Source organism: Asterias amurensis, chromosome 9 (assembly GCF_032118995.1).
Source record: "Asterias amurensis chromosome 9, ASM3211899v1".
Lineage (NCBI taxonomy): Eukaryota > Metazoa > Echinodermata > Asteroidea > Forcipulatida > Asteriidae > Asterias > Asterias amurensis.
In genome coordinates this window covers 22,216,644-22,236,865 of record NC_092656.1, presented here as the reverse complement: position 1 = coordinate 22,236,865, position 20,222 = coordinate 22,216,644, and the positions used below count along the sequence as shown (strand labels likewise).

At 38.0% G+C, this 20,222-nt stretch overlaps 1 protein-coding gene across 1 annotated transcript in view; it reads right to left on the bottom strand.

The window, feature by feature from the left end:
* Positions 1-20,222, bottom strand: part of LOC139942239 (nonsense-mediated mRNA decay factor SMG5-like) — a 46,256-nt gene that overhangs the window by 5,812 nt on the left and 20,222 nt on the right. Inside the window, exon 17 of the mRNA XM_071939026.1 lies at positions 16,080-16,253. Within this exon, the coding sequence (XP_071795127.1) occupies positions 16,080-16,253 (174 nt within the window). The remainder of the gene's footprint in view (positions 1-16,079; positions 16,254-20,222) is intronic.

Sequence of the window (20,222 nt, the reverse complement as noted above, 5' to 3'; positions counted from 1 at the left end):
TTGCGTGGTTTTCCTTCTACTGTGCGAACTAACATGGTCGGCCATTTATGGGAGTCAAAATTTTGACCCCCATAAATGGCCGACGTGTTAGTCGACAAGGTAAAAGGAAAACCACGCAATTTCGAGGCATGTTTGTGTGGATCATTGTATTCTACTTTTACAACATCTTTCTACCTATATGCATTTTATAAAAAACGGTTACAAACGCTTTTCAAAGACCAACTCGACCGATCCAAGGCAACGTGTTCCTTTAACAGTGAATGTCTTCACTCTGTGAGTACAGCTAACGTTCCACTCCTTGGCAGAGTAAACACAATAGTCTAATTCTAGAGCTTTGTAGTAAGACTGCTGCCAGGGCAGGACTTCACCTCCTTCAACTCCCAGCAAACATGCTATAAACACAGTTTCCTTTATTGTCTGGAGAGTGTAACATTACATCTCTTGGCTCACTCCCAAAAACATCCACCATTCCTTTAAAGGCACTGGACACTATTGGCATTTTTCATACTCAAAATAATAATTAGCATAAAAACTAACTTGGTAACAAGCAATGGATGGAGCTGCTGTTGGTATAAAATACTGTCAGAAAAGAATCCCTCTGAAGTGACAACGTTTTTTGAAAAAGAGGAAATTTCTCACTCAAATAATTATTTTAAAGACGATAGGCCTGAAGCCTTTTCTATTAATTCATCTGAGCGCACACAAAGTTGTGCAACAAGGTTTTATTTTTTAAATATTATTATTCTCTTGAGTCAAAACTTTCACAGATTTGATACTTTTTGCATATGTTGGGATACACCAAGTGAGAATACTGGTCATTGACATTTACCAATAGTGTCCAGTGTCTTTAAAGGTTCAGCACACCTTTGATACTATAGGATCTAATTAAGGAGAATTCTTACTGCCTGAAGCTTTAACTTCATTAGGAAAAGAAATCACATTTTACATCACTCCTTGAGAGGGAGTGAGCTTTTTTACATTCACAAACTCAAAATGTAGTTGATTCGGATGTCATACCATTTTCTTTAATACTTCCTTCAATCAAGATGTAAAATATAAAAAACTAGAAATTGGTAACCCTAACTCTATTTCCGCGACCTAGTTTGGTGATCTGTCTAATCTGATTAAACTTGCTGTCTTTAAAAGAAAACAGTTTTTTTAGAAGCATTGTGAAATTCAATTTGACTTTTGTCTGATTTAGTGGGGATAACACCAGCCTGCGGGAAAATGAACTATGAGGGAGTTTAACACCCATTGTTCCTTCTCAATGCCATTGGAGTGGGGAGATGGTAATGAAATTAAGTTCATAAACTTCTGACCTGAATAAATAAGAGTTAACGAACAAAGAATTTGAGGGCGGCATAATTTTCATCCAAGAATGAGTTTCGATAAAATGGCTATAACACTCCACAACAAGATACCCTAGATAGGATTTGAGGCATTGCATGGTGAGGTATCAATGTATAATTATTTGGTTTGCGGTAACAACATGTGTGTATCTACTTGCCAGGTAGAGTTTGTTTTTAAGAGAACTGTCTTGCTTTATTCTACTACCGCGGAGCAGATGTTCGGGGGTTCGGAAGACTTCTCAGTTCTGAAAAGAACTGTCCTGCTTTTTAACTATTACCCGGGCGGATGGTATAGAAAATAGGCTAGAACTACTACTTTAGCTTTATAGGATAGTGGGGTCATTCCGTGTCAAATCACCCCCAAAAAAAGACAATTTTAAACCCTACCCTCTTCAAATTTGCTCAAATTTTTTGTATGGGGTAATAATGGCTCAACAAGCTCAAATTTCATTTTTTAGCTCTATCCGATAAACGGTTTTCGTGCTACAGCATGCTCTTTCTCAGTGATTTGGGTCAAAATGCGCCTGACCTCTGACATTCAACAACCATAAATCGGTAACCATTGGGTCAAATTTGTTGAAATTGGTGTCTTTGGAAAGGAAATTGCATGGAGCTGAAAATTTGAAATTTGAGCTTGTTGAGCCATTATTACCCCATAAAAAAAATTTGAGCAAATTTGAAGAGGGTAGGGTTTAACCCATTGGGTGATTTGACACGGAATGACCCAGTGGTTAACTGTACTGCTGCGGAGTCGGTTCTTAAATATCACATACCCTAGGTCATCCATGGAATCATGTAGTTCCCTATTCAACAACTTATCATATCAAATAGTCCGAGTCTACACATCAAAATGATTGCCATCAAAATAACTCAACTAAATACTCGTCAGTTGATGTTGTTTTTTTTTTATTTTTTTTTCACTTTTTTTTTTTTTTTTTAACTGCACTTTGAGCTACATTTGTTTGCAGGGTTGTTAAAATATACTGGTAGGCTGAACAAACAAATGCCCTAACTTCTGAAGGGTTTTCAAAACAAAATTTGTCTAAATGTATAACTTGTGAAGGATTGTTAGGTGTGTGTGTTTTCCCCCTCTTGTTGACTTAGCAATAATGACCAAGCTGATTAAGTACAGGGTACATTTTGCACAATCCATGGGCGGAGTCTATCATTGTGACAACACATAATCCGCATTTGTATTTTTTAAATATATATTTGTAAATATTCTATATCTGTAATAATTGTCCTAATTTGGCTCTGGCTGCGGATAACATTTCTATCAATAAACCATTTCAATTTAATTAAATTCCATGAAATAACAAGCAAGTTTAAGTCAACAGCATTTTACAGCACAAGATGACTTTTCACATTTTTTCCTGTTGAATTTCCAAACAAACAGTCCATGCCAACATGGTCTTGTGCTTGTACTTAATGAATGCATTTCCAAAAATAAATTCAACCTTTTGATTTTCACTAACCCTTTTGATAACCCTACAAATGGAATCGTTTCGTTTTGCGAGCGAAAATAAAAGACATTTGCTCAGCATAATTTCGGTCATTTGGCCAATAACATTCCTCTAATCTTTCTCAGGTCCCTGGGGCGAATACAACCTACAGAGCTCCAAAGGCTCTTTCCATACACAACATCAACCTCTGCCCCCACAGGTACCCATTTATACCCCTGGATAAAGAGGCGCAAAGTTAAGTATCTTGCTCAAGAACACAAAAGTGTCACGACCAGGACCCGAGCCACACCCCAATGACTTAACCACCAGAACTTAAATTTGATGCTCTTAGCCACTCGGCCACGACACCCAGTTTCCATTCTATATTTCACAAATGAGATTATCAGCAACTAATGATGGGGTTATCTTGAAGTACAACAGTTCAGCCCCTAATTTTAATATCATACTAGAATAAACCCCCAAGTAAATATCAATTTAGAGCTTCCTTATCACTTTGAGTGGCACTGCCGGTATGCTGTGAGTATAAATATAAGATAAGTCAGATATTTTTGAATCCCCAGTTGAATTGAGCAAACATTCCAAATACTTCAATGGTAATATACAGGATTGGGTAGGATAAGAAACACATTGTTAAGTTTGTGTTAGTCTGAACGCTTACTGATTATGAAGTTCATATTAAAGAAAAATCTTGCCTTGGATCGGTCAAGTTGGTCTTTGAAAAGCATTTATAACCAGTTGTTATAAAATGTGTATGATTAGAAAGATTTTTTAATAGTAGAATACAATCATCCACACAAATTTGCCTCGAAATATATGAGACACTGAACCAAAACATCTGACATTATCCCAGGCTACCAGCAGAAACCTACCAGCAGTAACATCATGATTTATTTTGAGAGATAGCCTAACATCAAAAGACCTGACAGTGACAGGCACTTCAAGGTGGGGCTAACACTTAACTGATTTGGGCTATGGACCCAAATCAAATGCCATCATTGGCCCGTTGCCACCTACTCCTAGGGCTAAACAGGGTTACCCCATTTACAGTCCGTAACGATGTTGGCATGGGTATCATCCACTAGGAGCCACCTACTCCTAGGGCTAAACAGGGTTACCCCATTTACAGTCCGTAACGATGTTGGCATGGGTATCATCCACTAGGAACCACCTACTCCTAGGGCTAAACAGGGTTACCCCATTTACAGTCCGTAACGATGTTGGCATGGGTATCATCCACTAGGAGCCTGGCTGGTACAGCAAAATGCACTACCTCCTAAACCGTTTACGAAGCAATTAAGGTTACCTGCCTTGCTCAAGGGCATAAGTGTCATGACCGGGATGTGAACCCATACTTTGCTGCTGACAACACCAGAGCTTGGGTCCGGTGAACTAAAACACCATGTAAGAACAGTTTGCAGGTTACAGGGTTTTTTTGTGCACTCTTTGTGGCATTCTCTGAAGTAAGTTATGTTCTTTTTTTCTTTTTTTATCTGACACATCATCATCATAAAAATTTCGTTTCAGAGGTAAATGTAAAAATGCTTTGGTCTTTCTGCGAAAAACAAAAAGGGCTGATGCAGCGATAATGACATAAACACCATGGGTTACATTTGCCGACTGAAAGAGCCACCAAAATCAAACAATTACAAGGGAAAGTGGCAGATCGATTACAAGGAACTGAAAACCACACATTAAGTTAACTTGCACTCGTCATTTTGTGGCCCACTTTTACAGACACACTTCTAGGAAAGTTCAGTTACACTGCGGGGCACAATAATTTCTCATCAATTCACAACTTGTACACAGCTGATTAGAAGATCATGCATACAAACATACATTTTTTGGAAATTGCATTGTACAATTATTTTTCTGCAACTTTTGATGTGAAGAGAGGGGACACATATCTCAAATCTTGTTAATGTTTGTCGTTATTTTTTACATCCTTTTATGTTACAATGTGAAATTATTTCTCATATGACTAGTGTAGTATTTTGCCTGCCAGGAAATGCAATGGAATGTAACAATACAAAGTAATAATAATAAATCTTAGAAAGCGCTGGTATCTAGAAAAAAAAAATATTCACTGCGCAATGTACAATGCCACATGTTGTATTGATTCTCGAACCTGAAGAACTTTTAACTTTTCAGTCAAATTTCCCCCCTTTTTTATCTTACTATAACCACATCCACACCAGGCTTTAAAAAGTGTACAGGGAACCAGACCTGTAATACTTGAAGACATAATTTGTTATTGGGAATTTAGCAAAATTTTGTTTTTTGTTTAAGATTGCAGAAGAAACACTGTGAGTTCTGTTAAGAACTTGAAACTGTAAGTGCAATGTATCTTCTTGAAACACTCTACCTGAAATGGTGGCACTTCAAAACAAGTTTTATATGGGTAGGCAACAAATCCCAGTCTAGACATTTTGGAAGCTTCCCTGTCGAGCCCAAACTGCTGAACATGTAATCCTAATGTTTCAAGAGACTTTTGCCGTCTGCCGTTGAGCCTTAGCACTTAACACAGTACGACTATAGACACTATCAGTTTACCAGTTTAAAACATCATTACTTAATGAGCATCTTTTCAGAATCCAAAAAGCTGACTCCTTAAGTTTTTCTCTCAAAACAAACTCATATCCCTCATTCCTAAAAGCCATTGGACCCTTTCGGTACAGAAAAAAAAAAAAAAGTTCACAGATTTACAAATAATTTACAGGGTTTACAGAAGGCAATGGTGAAAGACTTCTCTTGAAATATTAGTCCATGAAATGCTTTACTTTTTGAGAAAACGGTAAAACAATATAAATTTTCGTTAACGAGAATTACGGATTTGTTATAAACACATGTCATGACACGGCGAAACGCGCGAAAACAGGGGTAGGTTTTCCCGTTATTTTCTCCCAGCTCCGATGTCCGATTGAGCCTAAATTTTCACAGGATTGTTATTTTATATATAAGTTGTGATACACGAAGTGTGGGCCTTGGACAATACTGTTTACCGAAAGTGTCCAATGGCTTTAAAGGCACTGGAAACCTTTGCTAATTTTTAAAGACCAGTATTCTCACTTGGTGTGTATCCCAACATACATGTTATAACAACTCTGTGAACATTTGAACTTAGGTAGGTGGTCATCAATGTTGCAAGAGAATAATGAAGAAAAAACACCCTTTTTGCACAAATTTGTGTGCTTTCAGATGCTTGATAAAGGCTTCAGGCCTGAAGTGAAGTACTTTAATATTTGAGCGAGAAATTACCTCTTTCTCAAAAACTACGTCACTTCAGAGAGAGCTGTTTCTCACAATGTTTTATACTATCAACAGCTCTCTATTGCTCGTTACCAAGTAAATTGTTATGCTAACAATTATTTTGAGTAATTACCAATAGTGTCCACTGCCTTTAAACAAATAATCCCACAACTATCTAAAAACAATTGATGAAAAGATTCAGCATTCTTCATTTTGGCAACTATTTTAAGTCACTAGTGGGTTTTAAAAACAAAACTATTTGGCTCGAATTTGCCAATTATGCACGCCCTTGGGGACACAATGAATGTAAAGGATTGCGATATAAACACCTCTCTTCATAAACGAAAAACTATGGAAATCCATTTTTCGTTTAGAAACTCGATCTACGCTTCGGCAACCGCTCAGATAACGCAAACTAATTTGACTGCTGATAATATTACACAAAGCATGCCCCACATAATAACCGATCCATTTTCTTCACTCACTCTTGTGGTGAAAGCAACATAATATCTGGGCATTAATGCCCTGACAACTAGGCCAGAGCTTCTGCTGATAAGCTCGGCACACTAATGCTGGCCTCAGCTACTTGAAATTTGAAACACTTGAGCTGTTATTGCTGTGCTTGTGTATTGATCTAATGATGGAATGCCTGTACAAGGGCCCACTACCTACCGCCCCCCCCCTTTCCATCACACACACAAAATTGACAATTATTAATCCATACAGCCTTCTTAAATTTAACATGAAATCATTCTTTATGGATGAAACCCTGCTCCCCACAAAGTGTTTCCCATGTCAATTTTGTCTGGGCGAGTTGAATTCCAGATAAAGCCCCAAAGCAATCCTACTAAGAAAGAGGGAAAAATCTATGATACTACCACCTCACACATTCCAATTGTTGTAAGTGATTGATATAATGCTAGGGTTCCTAAGACATGTTTAAACTATTGTCTCAAAAACCCATTTCCCATAATGCCCAACGCCCTTAACACCCACTCCCAACAACACCCACTCCCAAAGTCACCCACACCCAACAACACTCACTCCCAACAACACCCACTCCCAAAGTCACCCACTCCCAACAACACCCACTCCAAACAACACCCACTCCAAACAACACCCACTCCCAACAACATCAACTCTCAACATAACCAACTCCCAACAACACCCACTCCCAACAACAATTGATTCTGAAATCTTCAATTCCCAAAACCTGTCCTCTCATCTTCATGTCCACCATGGTGCCCATGAAAAGCAAAGCCCAAACCCATACTACCCCCCCCCCCTCACCCCCCCCCCCAAAAAAAAAAAAACCTGTCACATTTAGAAGATTGATTTGTCACCAAACGATTCTCAAGTGTTGACCTTTGTATGAGCAAGTACTGGTAATAGGCAAGCATTTTCGTAAACAACTTGTTGAACAAGTAAGTGCAGTTGAGGGTTAGACTTGCAAAAAAAAATGCAATCTGATGAGTGTTTGATAAAAAAATACTGTTCATTGAACCACAAGAAAAGGGAAAAAGGGTATTTGTTTGTATATTTATATATTTATTACTATTTGTATTAACAACGTTTGCTCATCAGTAGTTTCTTTTCCTGCCTTTAGTGGACCCCACTTCGAATCCCACTTTAGAACAGAGCCTTGCATGCGGATTGGGTCATCAGTCCCTACCCGATTGCGTGGGTTTTCCCACTGAACTGAACGAACTTATTCAGTTTCCCATTAGCAACTTGTACCTTTTGACAATATTTTGGCAATTTTTCCTAAATTCTTTGCCAAATTTCCTCACACTTTCAACCTACCTAGCAGAGTCTTTCTCAATGGCTAAAAATACTATTAATACATATATTTATTTTATACAAAAAAAAAAGGTAAAGAAATAACTGTGGCAAATTTCTTTCAAAACTTTTCTTTTTCTTTTAAAAACTGTAGGAAGTGCAACAACAGTTCAAAAGAAAAAAGCTACAATCGTCAACGACAATGAATTTAACAAAGACAAGCTAAAGTGAGAAACAAAGTGGAGAATGGGAATGATAGAGTGCTACATGATGAAGTATTTTAAAAAAATATATTACTGTCAAACATCTCTATTTCAAGGAAGTCACCATCACATTAAAAACAAAATTACCGTAAAAAAAAAGATTCATGCAGAAACACTAATGGTAAAATGCTCAATTTATTATTCATGTTTTTTGTTTTGTTTTAAAGAAGAAACCCAAACCTCCCGTGATGATGGTGATATAACTCAGTAGATGTTTCTCCTGGAGATAGATCATATAAAGAATTGTAGACAAGCTACATGTAGGGTAATTCATGAGCATCTTGTGTGGAGGTTTAAAGCCATTGGACCCTTTCGGTCAAAAAAAAAAAAAAAAAGTTCACAGATTTACAAATAATTTACAGGGTTTACAGAAGGTAATGGTGAAAGACTTCTCTTGAAATATTAGTCCATGAAATACTTTACTTTTTGAGAAAACGGTAAAACAATATAAATTCTCGTTAGCGAGAGTTACGGATTTGTTATAAACACATGTCATGACACGGCGAAACGCGCGAAAACAGGAGTGGGTTTTCCCGTTATTTTCTCCCGACTCCGATGTCCGATTGAGCCTAAATTTTCACAGGTTTGTTATTTGATATATAAGTTGTGATACACGAAGTGTGGGCCGTGGACAATACTGTTTACCGAAAGGGTCCAATGGCTTTAAAGGCAGTGGACACTATTGGTAATTACTCAAAATAATTATTAGCAAAAAAACCTAACCTGGTAACGAGTAATGGGGAGAGATTGATAGTATAAAACATTGTGAGAAACGGCTCCCTCTGAACTGACGTAGTTTTTGAGAAAGAAGTAATTTTCCACGAATTTGCTTTTGAGACATCAGATTTAGAATTTGAGGTCAAGCATCTGAAAGCACACAACTTCGTGTGACAAGTGTGTTTTTTCTTGCATAGTTATCTCGCAACTCTGACGACCAATCGAGCTCAAATTTTCACAGGTTTGTTATTTTATGAATATGTTGAGATACACCAAGTGAGAAGACTGGTTTTTGACAATTACCAAAAGTGTCCACTGTCTTTAATTAATTTAAGTTTTACAATGTGGTTTCATCTAACATTGGCAATTGGCAAAGGATGCTGGCAGAGTTTGTGTCCTGCCCCATTCTAACCAAATCACTGACCCCTGTTGGTTGACACCCCTCTATGATATGTGGCATAGTCCATCTTAGGATATCATGGTTTATAAGCTGACCCATGCTTGATTTCAAGACCTCAAGTTCTAAAACTTGAGGTCTCGAAATCAAATTCGTGGAAAATTACTTCTTTCTCGAAAACGGGGGTATAAATGGATACCTAGGAGGGCAGATGTAAAAAGCTTTCTGAGCGCCACGGCAGGCCAGGGCTAAGTACTCCCCCAGGGAGCTTAGAAAGATTACAGAAATGTTACTGGGATGGCCCAATGACCAGAGCACTAATGTATTAAAGAGCATTGATACAGTTATTGTAAAATGCGCTACAAAAGATATTATCAAATATCAAAACTTCAGCATCGTGCTGATATCATCCTCTTTACCATGTTCAGAGGATTACAAAATATTCAAACTAATCTGTGTGTGCAACACCAAATGCAAATACCTGAGATAACTTAGAAACATGACTGAACATTCCCTTCATTGTGTTTTCTCCCTTTGGGCGAGCTTCTGGCCTCTGCAGTAACAACACTAAATAATGTACCTCTCCAGTGGGAGTAACCCAGGTAGAACGTGTAACATACGGGAGGCACACCATGTGCAACTAATTCCCAATGCACTTTCTCACCACTAGAGGGCAGTATGTATATTTACTAGGGTGGGCAAGCAGACCCTGTCTTTCCATGAAAGGTTTTGTTTGTTTGTTTGTTTGTTTGTTTGTTTGTTTGTTTGTTTGTTTGTTTGTTTGTTTGTTTGTTTGTTTGTTTGTTTGTTTGTTTGTTTGTTTGTTTGTTTGTTTGTTTGTTTGTTTGTTTGTTTGTTTGTTTGTTTGTTTGTTTGTTTGTTTGTTTGTTTGTTTGTTTGTTTGTTTGTTTGTTTGTTTGTTTGTTTGTTTGTTTGTTTGTTTGTTTGTTTGTTTGTTTGTTTTTTGTTTGTTTGTTTGTTTGTTTGTTTGAATGATCTTCCACTCAAGGGAACTTGGCAAACTCCCACAAAGTGGTATAAACACTAAGCTGGCAACAGTCAATCTCTTGAGAGGCTAAACAAAATACATGTAAATTGCTGAAGTCATTCTGACAGTCATTCAAGAACAAACAAAAGAGAAGAGACGATTAACCTGCAACGATGCCACTTTATACAAGAATAAATTGTATTGTAGTTTTAAATTGTAAACTTTGTAGCCATTTAGCTTCCGGGCTACAAATACATTGTTTTTAATAAACCAGAAATAATAATATGACAAAAAATAGGCCAATACATAAAACCATCATCAATGGCTGAAAGCATAATCCATCCCTACAATATGCACATGAAAATAAATATATCAATTGTCAGAAATACATTCGCACTGAATCAATCTCAGTCACCAATCATGCACCATCCCTTCTATAAGGCCAAATAATAAAAAATACCGGTTGATCATCCAGATTTTTCAAAAAAGAGGATGAGGGCCCTTTTTTCTCTTTTTTTTCCAAGATGGCCGCTTAGTATTTCAAACCAAACAGGCCACCAATTCTTCAGTTTGAACCCACGGCAAACTTCTTTTATATATATTTGTTGCACGAGGACCCGTGTTAACAGAGTCGGATTATTACACTAAAAAGATTTGCTGGTAGGCATTAACTAATTTTGTTTTATGAAACAGAAGGTTACACGTGTTCGAGAGCATCACAGTAGATTCTGGAAAAGCTCCTAGCCAGTCCTTTTGAAAGGGTGGATTACAAAAATAAAAAAGGTCACGGGCGAGGACAATCAACTGTTTTTGTTTTGTTTTGGGGCCTAATAGGTATGGTATCTTTTGCACACACATTCCTTGAGTCTCATGTTAAGTCATTCAGATGAATCTATCGACAGGCATTCAGACAAAAGTGAAAGTAGGTAATTGAATTTAAAAGCATCGTTTACCCACAGCAAACAACAATTTACCACAAGATTAAATTTTCTAACAGCAGAATAATAGTCATGGTATCTATCTACACATATTCCTTGAATCTCATGAAGTCATTCAGAAGCATCTATTGACAGGCATTTAGACAGAAAAGTGAATGATGCAAAATTGAATTTAAAAGCGTCATTTACCCAGAGTAAAAAAAGAAAAATTGTTACCGCAAGATTAAATTTTCTAAACAGCCGAGAGTATAGACATCCTGATTAAGTTTCCAGTTCTCGATTACTTAACAGACGACAGTCTGGGGAATTGTAGAACTTTTCCCCTCCCTCCCCCCTAGACCATTCCTCCTCCGACTCCGTTCTCTCTCGCGGAGGTCTCACGCACGCGCATCTCACGTTAAGGGGAAACAGGGGGCATCTAATTTCAGTGGTACACATGCCCCGTCCGGCATGATCGGTCTCGTGTGTTATCAGGAAGTACATGACAGGTACAATTACTGGCAGGTGAATTCAGTTTAGTATGTCTTGGGTCGTGTGTCACATTGTAAAAAAAAAAAAAATGGGAAAAAAAGAAAATAATAAAAAAAGACTGGCTGTGAGTGAAACAAGGGGAAGAAAAAAGAACTTGTTTGTTTGGGGGAATTGGGGGATACATGTCCAGTAGTTTGACAACTACATAATGTTGGAAGTGTTTTTGAAAACCTTGTAAATAATGTTTCTGGGTTTTTTTTGTAAGCAGCTTTGGTACCCTGGTTTTATACACTATAGTAATAACCCAGTTTACGGTTAATGAAACAGTATACATCATGTGTTTGAAATCGAATATCTCCAGTCATGTTTCGGACTGATTGTTGAGATGAAATGTTATATTCATGTAGAGACATCTAAAGTAGATCAACGACCCGGCATTCGTGTTAATATGAGAACAGAGTTCCTGCCAATAAAACAAGTTTCTTTTTTGGTTTGCCTTCCTTAAAGGCAGTGGACACTATTGGTAATTACTCAAAATAATTATTAGCATAAAACCTTACTTGGTAACGAGTAATGGGGAGAGGTTGATAGTATAAAACATTGTGAGAAACATCTCCCTCTTAAATAACATAGTTTTCAAGAAAGAAGTAATTTTCCATGAATTTGATTTCGAAACCTTGTAATTTTTGAGGTCTCAAAATCAAGCATCTAAAACTAAAAGCACACAACTTTTTGTGACAAGGGTGTTTTTTCTTTCATTATTATCTCGCAACTTCGACGACCAATGGAGCTCAAATTTTCACAGGTTTGTTATATTTTTATGAACATGATGAGATACACAAAGTAAGAAGACTGGTCTTATAGTGTCCAGTATATTTAAAAGTGCTAAGATGAAAATGAAATGTATCTAAAGGATGTGAAACAATGTACAGTTTGAAAAAAAGAAGAACAAAAATCCAGAAATTAAGTTTTGTAGTAGCACCTTGTGATTTTATTAAAATATCTTAAAGACAAATATGAAATATTTGTATGCTATTCCTTAAAAATATGTACTAAAACATAAAAGTGGTTTTAGATTAACCCGAACTAAACTTGTTTTCCCCTCTGCCAATATAATTCAATCTATCCAGAGGATGAACTTTGACCTTTCATTAAATTAGCTAGCCCTGCAACCACCCAAACAAGATATAAAAAGAGTCAATATTTGACTAGTGTTTCCTAATCTCTTCGCAACTCTTTTTTATTATTTTATCGGGTTCTAATTCGGGGCAAAGCTTAAGCACTGCGATAAAAAAAGACAATAGGATAAAAAGTCAACAACAAATGTGGCACTAATCTTAGGGGGGGAGTAATAATAAATATCAACTGATGATTGCTACAATCTGACAATGAGTTGAGTGAGAAAATATTTGCATTTAGTCTGATTATCGGAGACAAAACAACTTTCTTGTTGGTAGAAGCTCATCGCTGGAAATAATACAATAAAAATGGGTCAACTGCCCCCCCCCAACTCGGGATGCACTTCAAATACATATCAAATACATTTCAAATACACATCATCAACCGTTGGTCTTTATTGTTTTTTTCTCAAAGGTAGAACCTGTTGTGTAAGGAAGTATTTTTAAAGGATCCAATGAATAACATAACAATCAGGTAAAAATAATAAAAGACTTGTAATGCGCACATATCCACTCTGCATGCTCTGCCGGTAGTTCAAGGTGCAGTGAAACAAAAAACAAAACGAAAGAAAAACAAACACAACAAAATTAGTCCTTGAAAATATGTGACAAAAGATAAGTTTTGAGAAGAGATTTGAATTTTGTGGTACAATAACAAGGTAGGGAAGAGAGTTCCAGATGCATGGCGCAGCTGAAGAAAGCGACCCGTCACCCCAGGAGTGTCGAGACTTGGGTTCATTGAGGAGAAGTATAGACTGTCCAAGATTGGTTTAATTTCAGGAAACTTTCTGCAGATTCAGGGAGAGTTGGCAACTTTGGCTTAATAACCAGGTCCTTCTGATTTTTTTGGTTTACAATGTATGTTCTTCATTTCGCGGTTTTGCAAATCAGATTTTGAGGTCTCAAACCCTTAGGTCATAGTCTTGGTCTAGGACCTGTTCTTCTGAGTCACAGTATCGGTCTCGGGTCTCACCCTGAAACTTCTAGGTCTTCGTATTGGACTTCTTGGAGCTTATTCGACTTATATGAGAACAAATATTGGTATCTGAGAATACAGCCAATGTATATTTGGTTTGTGGCAATACCATGTTTATCTACTTGCTGGGTAGATTATGTTATTTTGAGAACTTGTCTTGCTTCACATTCTACTGCCGTGGAGTAGATTTTCAGACTTCAAGAGACTTCTCAGTTCTGAAAAGAACTGTCCTGCTTAGTAACTACTATCTGGGCAGAGGATAGGAAATCAGCCGGGACTACTACTTTTGCTTTGGATCAAGGGGATTTCTCGCTATTAGCTTCACTATTGCAGAGTGACTTCTCAATTGGTCTCAATGTTTCGACTAGCTTGCTCTAGTCATCGTCAAGAGACAGCCAGTTATTAAAAAAAAAAATAGGGTTCTCTTTGGAGTACTCATTTCACATTCAAAAATGGAACTGGCAGTAAGAAAGACATTGCCAGACACTTTCTTATTTCATGCAAACAACAAACATTTGGCATTCTTCCAAAACTTGAAAAAGTGAAACCTAATATTTTGAACGATTTCACTAGCCAAGGATTCGGGAAAATATTGCTATCATAGCCTGGTTTGGTATTGTACCTGTGCTCAAAGATACAGTGGGCGTCCGACCAGGCTGGGTTTTAAACAAAATAGGTCCACTACCCCATTGCCTGGTATCTACTGATAACCTCATACTTCTTTCCTTTAAACAACAGCAATAATTTCCACTTCAACTGAATCAATTGTATCGCCAAAGACAAATTGGGGAAGAGTCAGCAGATAAAAAAGAAGAAAAACAACCACACAAACACACTCAACAATGGCACTCCAATCTCGCCAAAAAAAAAAAAAATGCTTTCCAACTGTTTACCGCCTCTCAAAAATTCATAACCCAGTTAAACACCTACTCGACACACCAAGACCAAAGTTCACTATTTCTGTTGAAATCCTGATGGTTAATTAATCAGACTGTAGTTGATGTACTACTAGACGATATTTACTGCAAACGGCAGTAGTGTCACGCTGTAGAATAATCGTAGTACAAGGAGGCAGCAGACTCAGGCATCATGGAGGTACTTGTACTGTGACCCCCGTTATCAGTAAACTATTAACAAATACGCTGTTTGACAAACACACCTGTATGGGACAACAACACTTAAGCCTATTTGCCAAGGTTTTACCATGAGCTCCTACTTAGCACTCCAGCTATTATCGCTGTGTTAATATTGACTGTTGCTAGTGTAGTTAATATAACACCCCCCCCTCTCTCTCCCAAACTCCTTTACTTAACAGAGTTTGGCTATTACTTAGTGATGATAAGATAAATGATGATGGGATAACTGTGTTAAGTCAATGTAACTGTCCCCGGTGTGTGTAGTGGAGATTGTGTCTCCGGCAACAATAACAAAAAGAATATGTCAGTCCGGTTGTTTGATCAACCCTGAATAAGTTGTGAGTAATGTGTGTTTGGCAAATAATCTCTTGGAGCGAAACAAACAAGTGTCCGCACCCTTCAGAATGTGATACCTTCCCAATACAAATTCCAATTATTGTTGCCCCGGTTTGAGTGCTCGAAAAATTATTCTTTAACAGAGTGCATGAGTCTGTTTCCTTTTTTTTCTTAAATTGGAACGGTTAAAGATTGACGTGAGCATCACATGATACTGATTAGAGTATCCAAGAGGAATAGACCGTTCTTTGTGTGTAAAATTGTGTGGTGAGCTCAGCGTTCGTGTACCGTTTGGCGTTATGAAAGGGGTCTATTGCAACCCTTAATGGCTCTGTCCCTACCCAGATGTTATCACCGCATCAAATGTTGTAATAATACTAAGTTAAATAGTACACATGCTCCTGAAAAGTACTATAAAATGATGTATTTAGAAGATAATAATTCTGTAAAGAGGAGGTAAAATGTTACAGTCTCATGGCTGAGCGTGTCAAGGCCGAGCGGTTTTAAAAAGAGCACCAAATTCGATCTTTGGTGTTTGATTAGCAGAGTGTGGGTTTGAGTCCTGGTAATGACACTTGACCTGTAAAATTGAGGAGGTACTGTAGCTATTGCTCACTGCTCTACCAGCCAGACTTCAAATTGATGATACCCAAGCCTACATCCATATGGACTGTAAAGGCGGTAACCCTGTTTCAGCCCTAGGAGAAGGTGGCAGAAAATTGTTCAGCAATTCTTTCTGATTAAGCAGCTCTATGAAATTGAGCCCTTGACTTTGACAATTACCAAAGGTGTCTAGTGCCTTTAACATACATAGTTGTTCTGATCTTGAAACATAAACTTACTGGTTTGGTCTCAGTCCCAGCTGCCTCAGAACTAGCTTCAGGAGGGTGGACATCTTCAGCATCGCTTGCCTGAGCATTGAAAAGTTGTCCCTCTGGATCAAACGAGAAACTCAAACCTTTCACGTTGGTGAGAAAATGGCCGAATTGATGGAGACACGTTATTCGCAGAAGTGTCTGAAATGAGAGAAAGAAAGTTTTGTAACAATATTGTATTTAAAATACTTTTGCTGTGGTTAGTGGAAAATTGCTTGGCAAAACTTTAATTTTTAAAGCTTGCAAACTTTTAGGATAACTTTAAATTGGCAGCCCTACCTACATGTAGTTATGTTCAGAACACTCTGACATGCTCTCAACAGAAATAGTACAGCGAGAAACATTTATACAAATGATATAACAATGTGCATAAGATATCACAAAGTGTTTTGAAGTAGTGACACTCATTTGAAGAAAAAGAAAATCGAAAAAGACTGCTTAAGTCGAAACGTGAGGATATTAACAATTTCAGTATCTATATCAGCAGTACATGTAATTTTGGTTAGTGTAAAGCAGTTTGCAACAGTGTTAACTTATTTTTATTTTTTGTAATTCAAATCTATGGATTTATTCAAAGAAATGTCTTCGCAAATCCTTAACTATCGCTAAAGCTATATTCCGACCAAATTGGAACATTGGTGCCTTTAAGGAAACAAAATGGTAGGTCACTAAAAAATATTATTTTTTAGTCTGTCTATCTGGGAGCCCAACGAATATGATCAAAGTGCAAAGAAGTCCCGCAGGCCGAGTCTAAATTGATATACTATAAGATGACTGCAGCATCAATCAAATTGCACTAGCAGGGAAAAACAGGAAATGTCTGCAGAATGTGGTTTCAATTGATAGTATGAGGATCCAAACGGGGAATGACTTGGGGCAAAGGACTTTATAGATTTTTTGGGGAGTATGAGCGAGCTTAAAGTGATAACTAGGAATTATAAAGGCAGTGGACACTAATGGTAATTACTCAAAATAAATAATTAATCGCATAAAACCGTACTTGTTAAAGAGTAATAGGGGGGCTGTTGATAGCACAAAACATTGTGACAAACGGCTTCCTCTGAAAGAACGAAGTTTTTGAGAAAGAAGTAAATTTCCACGATTTTGATGAAGCTGATGAAGGGCATTGGATAATTAGTCGTTCATTTCGGTGATTAATAATTAAATACAAAAAGGCTTTTGGATTTTGTGAATTCAGTGTCAGGTGGCTGGAAGGCGACAAATGATAATCAATCATGTGGGTGGGGGGGGGGAGAGAAGGGCACGAGTGGGGTAAGGTCTTGGGTTTCGCTCCTCCCATGCCATGAATGATCACTCTCTTCCTGGGACAACGAAGTGGGAGAAATACTGACAGACTAATACATGCAATGCCAGAAGTAATTAGCTACATTGTGACATATCTATTCGCAGGGGTTTCTCTCATCTCACATTTTTTTTCTCTCGGCGTATAACTCAGGTTTGTGAGTCATTGAGACTAATTCAGCGTTGATTCAAGACACAAATCTGTCATATTCTTTATTTTGTCTCTTAATGAACATGTTTTAAAGATAATAATAAATGTTTGTAATGTAGTTTTATAAGAAATGGGTTTCCCAAGCATGCCTGTTTCCATCGAGGATAATGAATATTAATTTTGTTTTTACTCTTACGCCTGTGTTTTTTGTTCTTCACCCAACTCGAGAAGGTATCGAGTTTACAGTGCTAACACTCATCGGTGTAAGGGTACACTCAAAATTAATCACCCTGTAAAATGTTGGTGCACATTGTAAGTTTTTATGACCACTTTGCGAACACTTTTATATTCATATGATAACCTGTAAACTATCGAATACCAGGGAACTAGTCGTGGATAAATGGAAGCATTCCAAGTAATCCAACTTTTCTCGTCATGAAAACTTGCCACAAATCCAAGGTTTAACAAGACAGACAAGTTACTCATTTCCAATTTCCACCTCCCCCCCCCCCCCCCACTCCTCGCTCTAGAGCAGACCCCTCTTGCCTCAGCCTTGACAAAATATGCAATGGGAGGTGGGGGAAATTGCAGTTGATTTCAGTAGCCGCAACGCACACTGACTGAGTGAAATCACCGGGGCGGGTCCGGTTGGGTGTTAACCGTCAGGAAGCTGGCTTCATAACCCTTTTCTCTTTGGGGGGTTCTGATCACTCCAAACGTACTACGGTACGTACCTTGATGGTGACTGATGGAACCCTATGAGAGGTAATAAAAGGAAACCAACCTTGCAGGCTTTCAAAAAGGCTTGGGTACTTTTTGTACAACGCAACATGAAAACGTCCACAAATATACATTAAACTTACACGGTTGAATGATAATGATGGTAGAAAGACCACCTTAAAATTTTATTTGTTGAGGTGCTGTAGTTTTTCGAGGAAATGAGTTAATCATTTTCATGAAAATAATGTTTGTCTCAGTAACACAACAATTATTTTAGCATGTGATTTTTTTTTCTTTTCAAAAACGTGTCTGCTAATGAAGCTAAAACTTTCACAGGTAAATTATATTAAGTTCATCTTTATTCACAGAGAGTAGGGAGTCATGTCATGGCCAAAAAACTTAGTTTGCATCGTTCTTGAGTTTGATTGTACAATGTTGAACAATCCTGACAAGTTACTATTGGGGTTAGAAGCCTGGATATGTTTCGGATATCGCTGGCTAGCTTGTTCCATAAGACCAAAGAGACCATAGAGAAAGGACCACATGATAAGACTGAGGTGCGAAAATAAGTTATGGTTGCCATTATGGGTACGAGAAAATCTGTTTTTATACCTAATTTAAACCCTCGTCCATATTAGAATTTTATGTGCAAATTACAATAATTATATGCAAATGATTAGAGTCCAGTTTAGATGACATCCTGGAGGAAATTTTCTCTTTTCATAGAAAAAGATTCCAGTCTAGACACCTCGATTACCTGCTTAGCCTGTCCAATGTTCCAAGCTAAACTCGGCAAACCTGCTGGCAGTCTCCCAAAATGTCTATATCATTCTCTTCTGCAGGCGCTTTAAAACATTGACAAACGTCTAGTTCCTCGTCTCTAGAAATAGCACACACAATGCTTGAGGCCAAAGTGTGTCTGGCATCCATGTTATAAGAATAACTGGAGCATGACTTAGCTGAAGGATTTCATCTGAAAAGGTCTCGTGCTATGAATATTTGGTGAGAAAATATTCTTGCATCAATAATTCCAACAGAATGATGGATTTACCTTTTAAGGAGTCAGACTCTAAAGTTGAGAGTGGCGCAATTGGGAAGAAAAAACAAGGTTTGGGGGAGGGGATTAGAATATCTGAGCAAGTCTAAACAATGTCAGAATAAAGAAAAGTCCTTAAATAAACGTTCAAAAATTGCCTGCGTCGGCAAGAAACTCCGAGTAGCCCCCCCATGGTTTGCCCTTCCTCGATCTCGAGGGGGAATTTCAGGCTTCCTGCATGGGGGTCCCGCAGGGGGGCTCCTGTCGCTCATTTCCCCCTCCCCAATAAAGCTGATCCCCCCTTCCCCCATGAGTAGAAACCACTACTTTATCACTGTGCTAATTTCCTGGGCATACTGCTGGGTCGATACGAGATAGCTGGGGCACCTTGCAGACTTGGAACCCCATGGGGCAGCAGACTCATTTTTTTCCTTTCATTTCTCAAGAGATGGCATTTGAGCCTGCGGGTGAGGTTCAACTTCCCTGCCCCCCCCCCCTCCCTTACTGCTATCCTCCCCACCATGGGGGCTTAGACTTGAATCTACATCCTCAATACTGATTAGTTAAGCCCACCATCAGTACAGGAGGGGGGGTAGACTTACCTCAAACTCAAAAGGTGTACAATCTCTTTGATCTGTTTTTTTTCCTTCTCTCCATTGAATGATTGATTACATTGTACTTTAATACTTCAAGAGGGATAGATCGTTATTATTCAAGTTGCACTTCATTGACTGGTGAAGAACGGCAACTGCAAAGAGGCTGATTATGATGTTATTGATCATACAGACTTTACACATTGAAATGCGATAGGGTTGAAGTTGACAAAATAACTTTATCTTTGTGTGCGGCGGGGTGGGGGGGGGGAGCTGCCTCAGGAATTGGCATCCAGCCATGAGCTGTG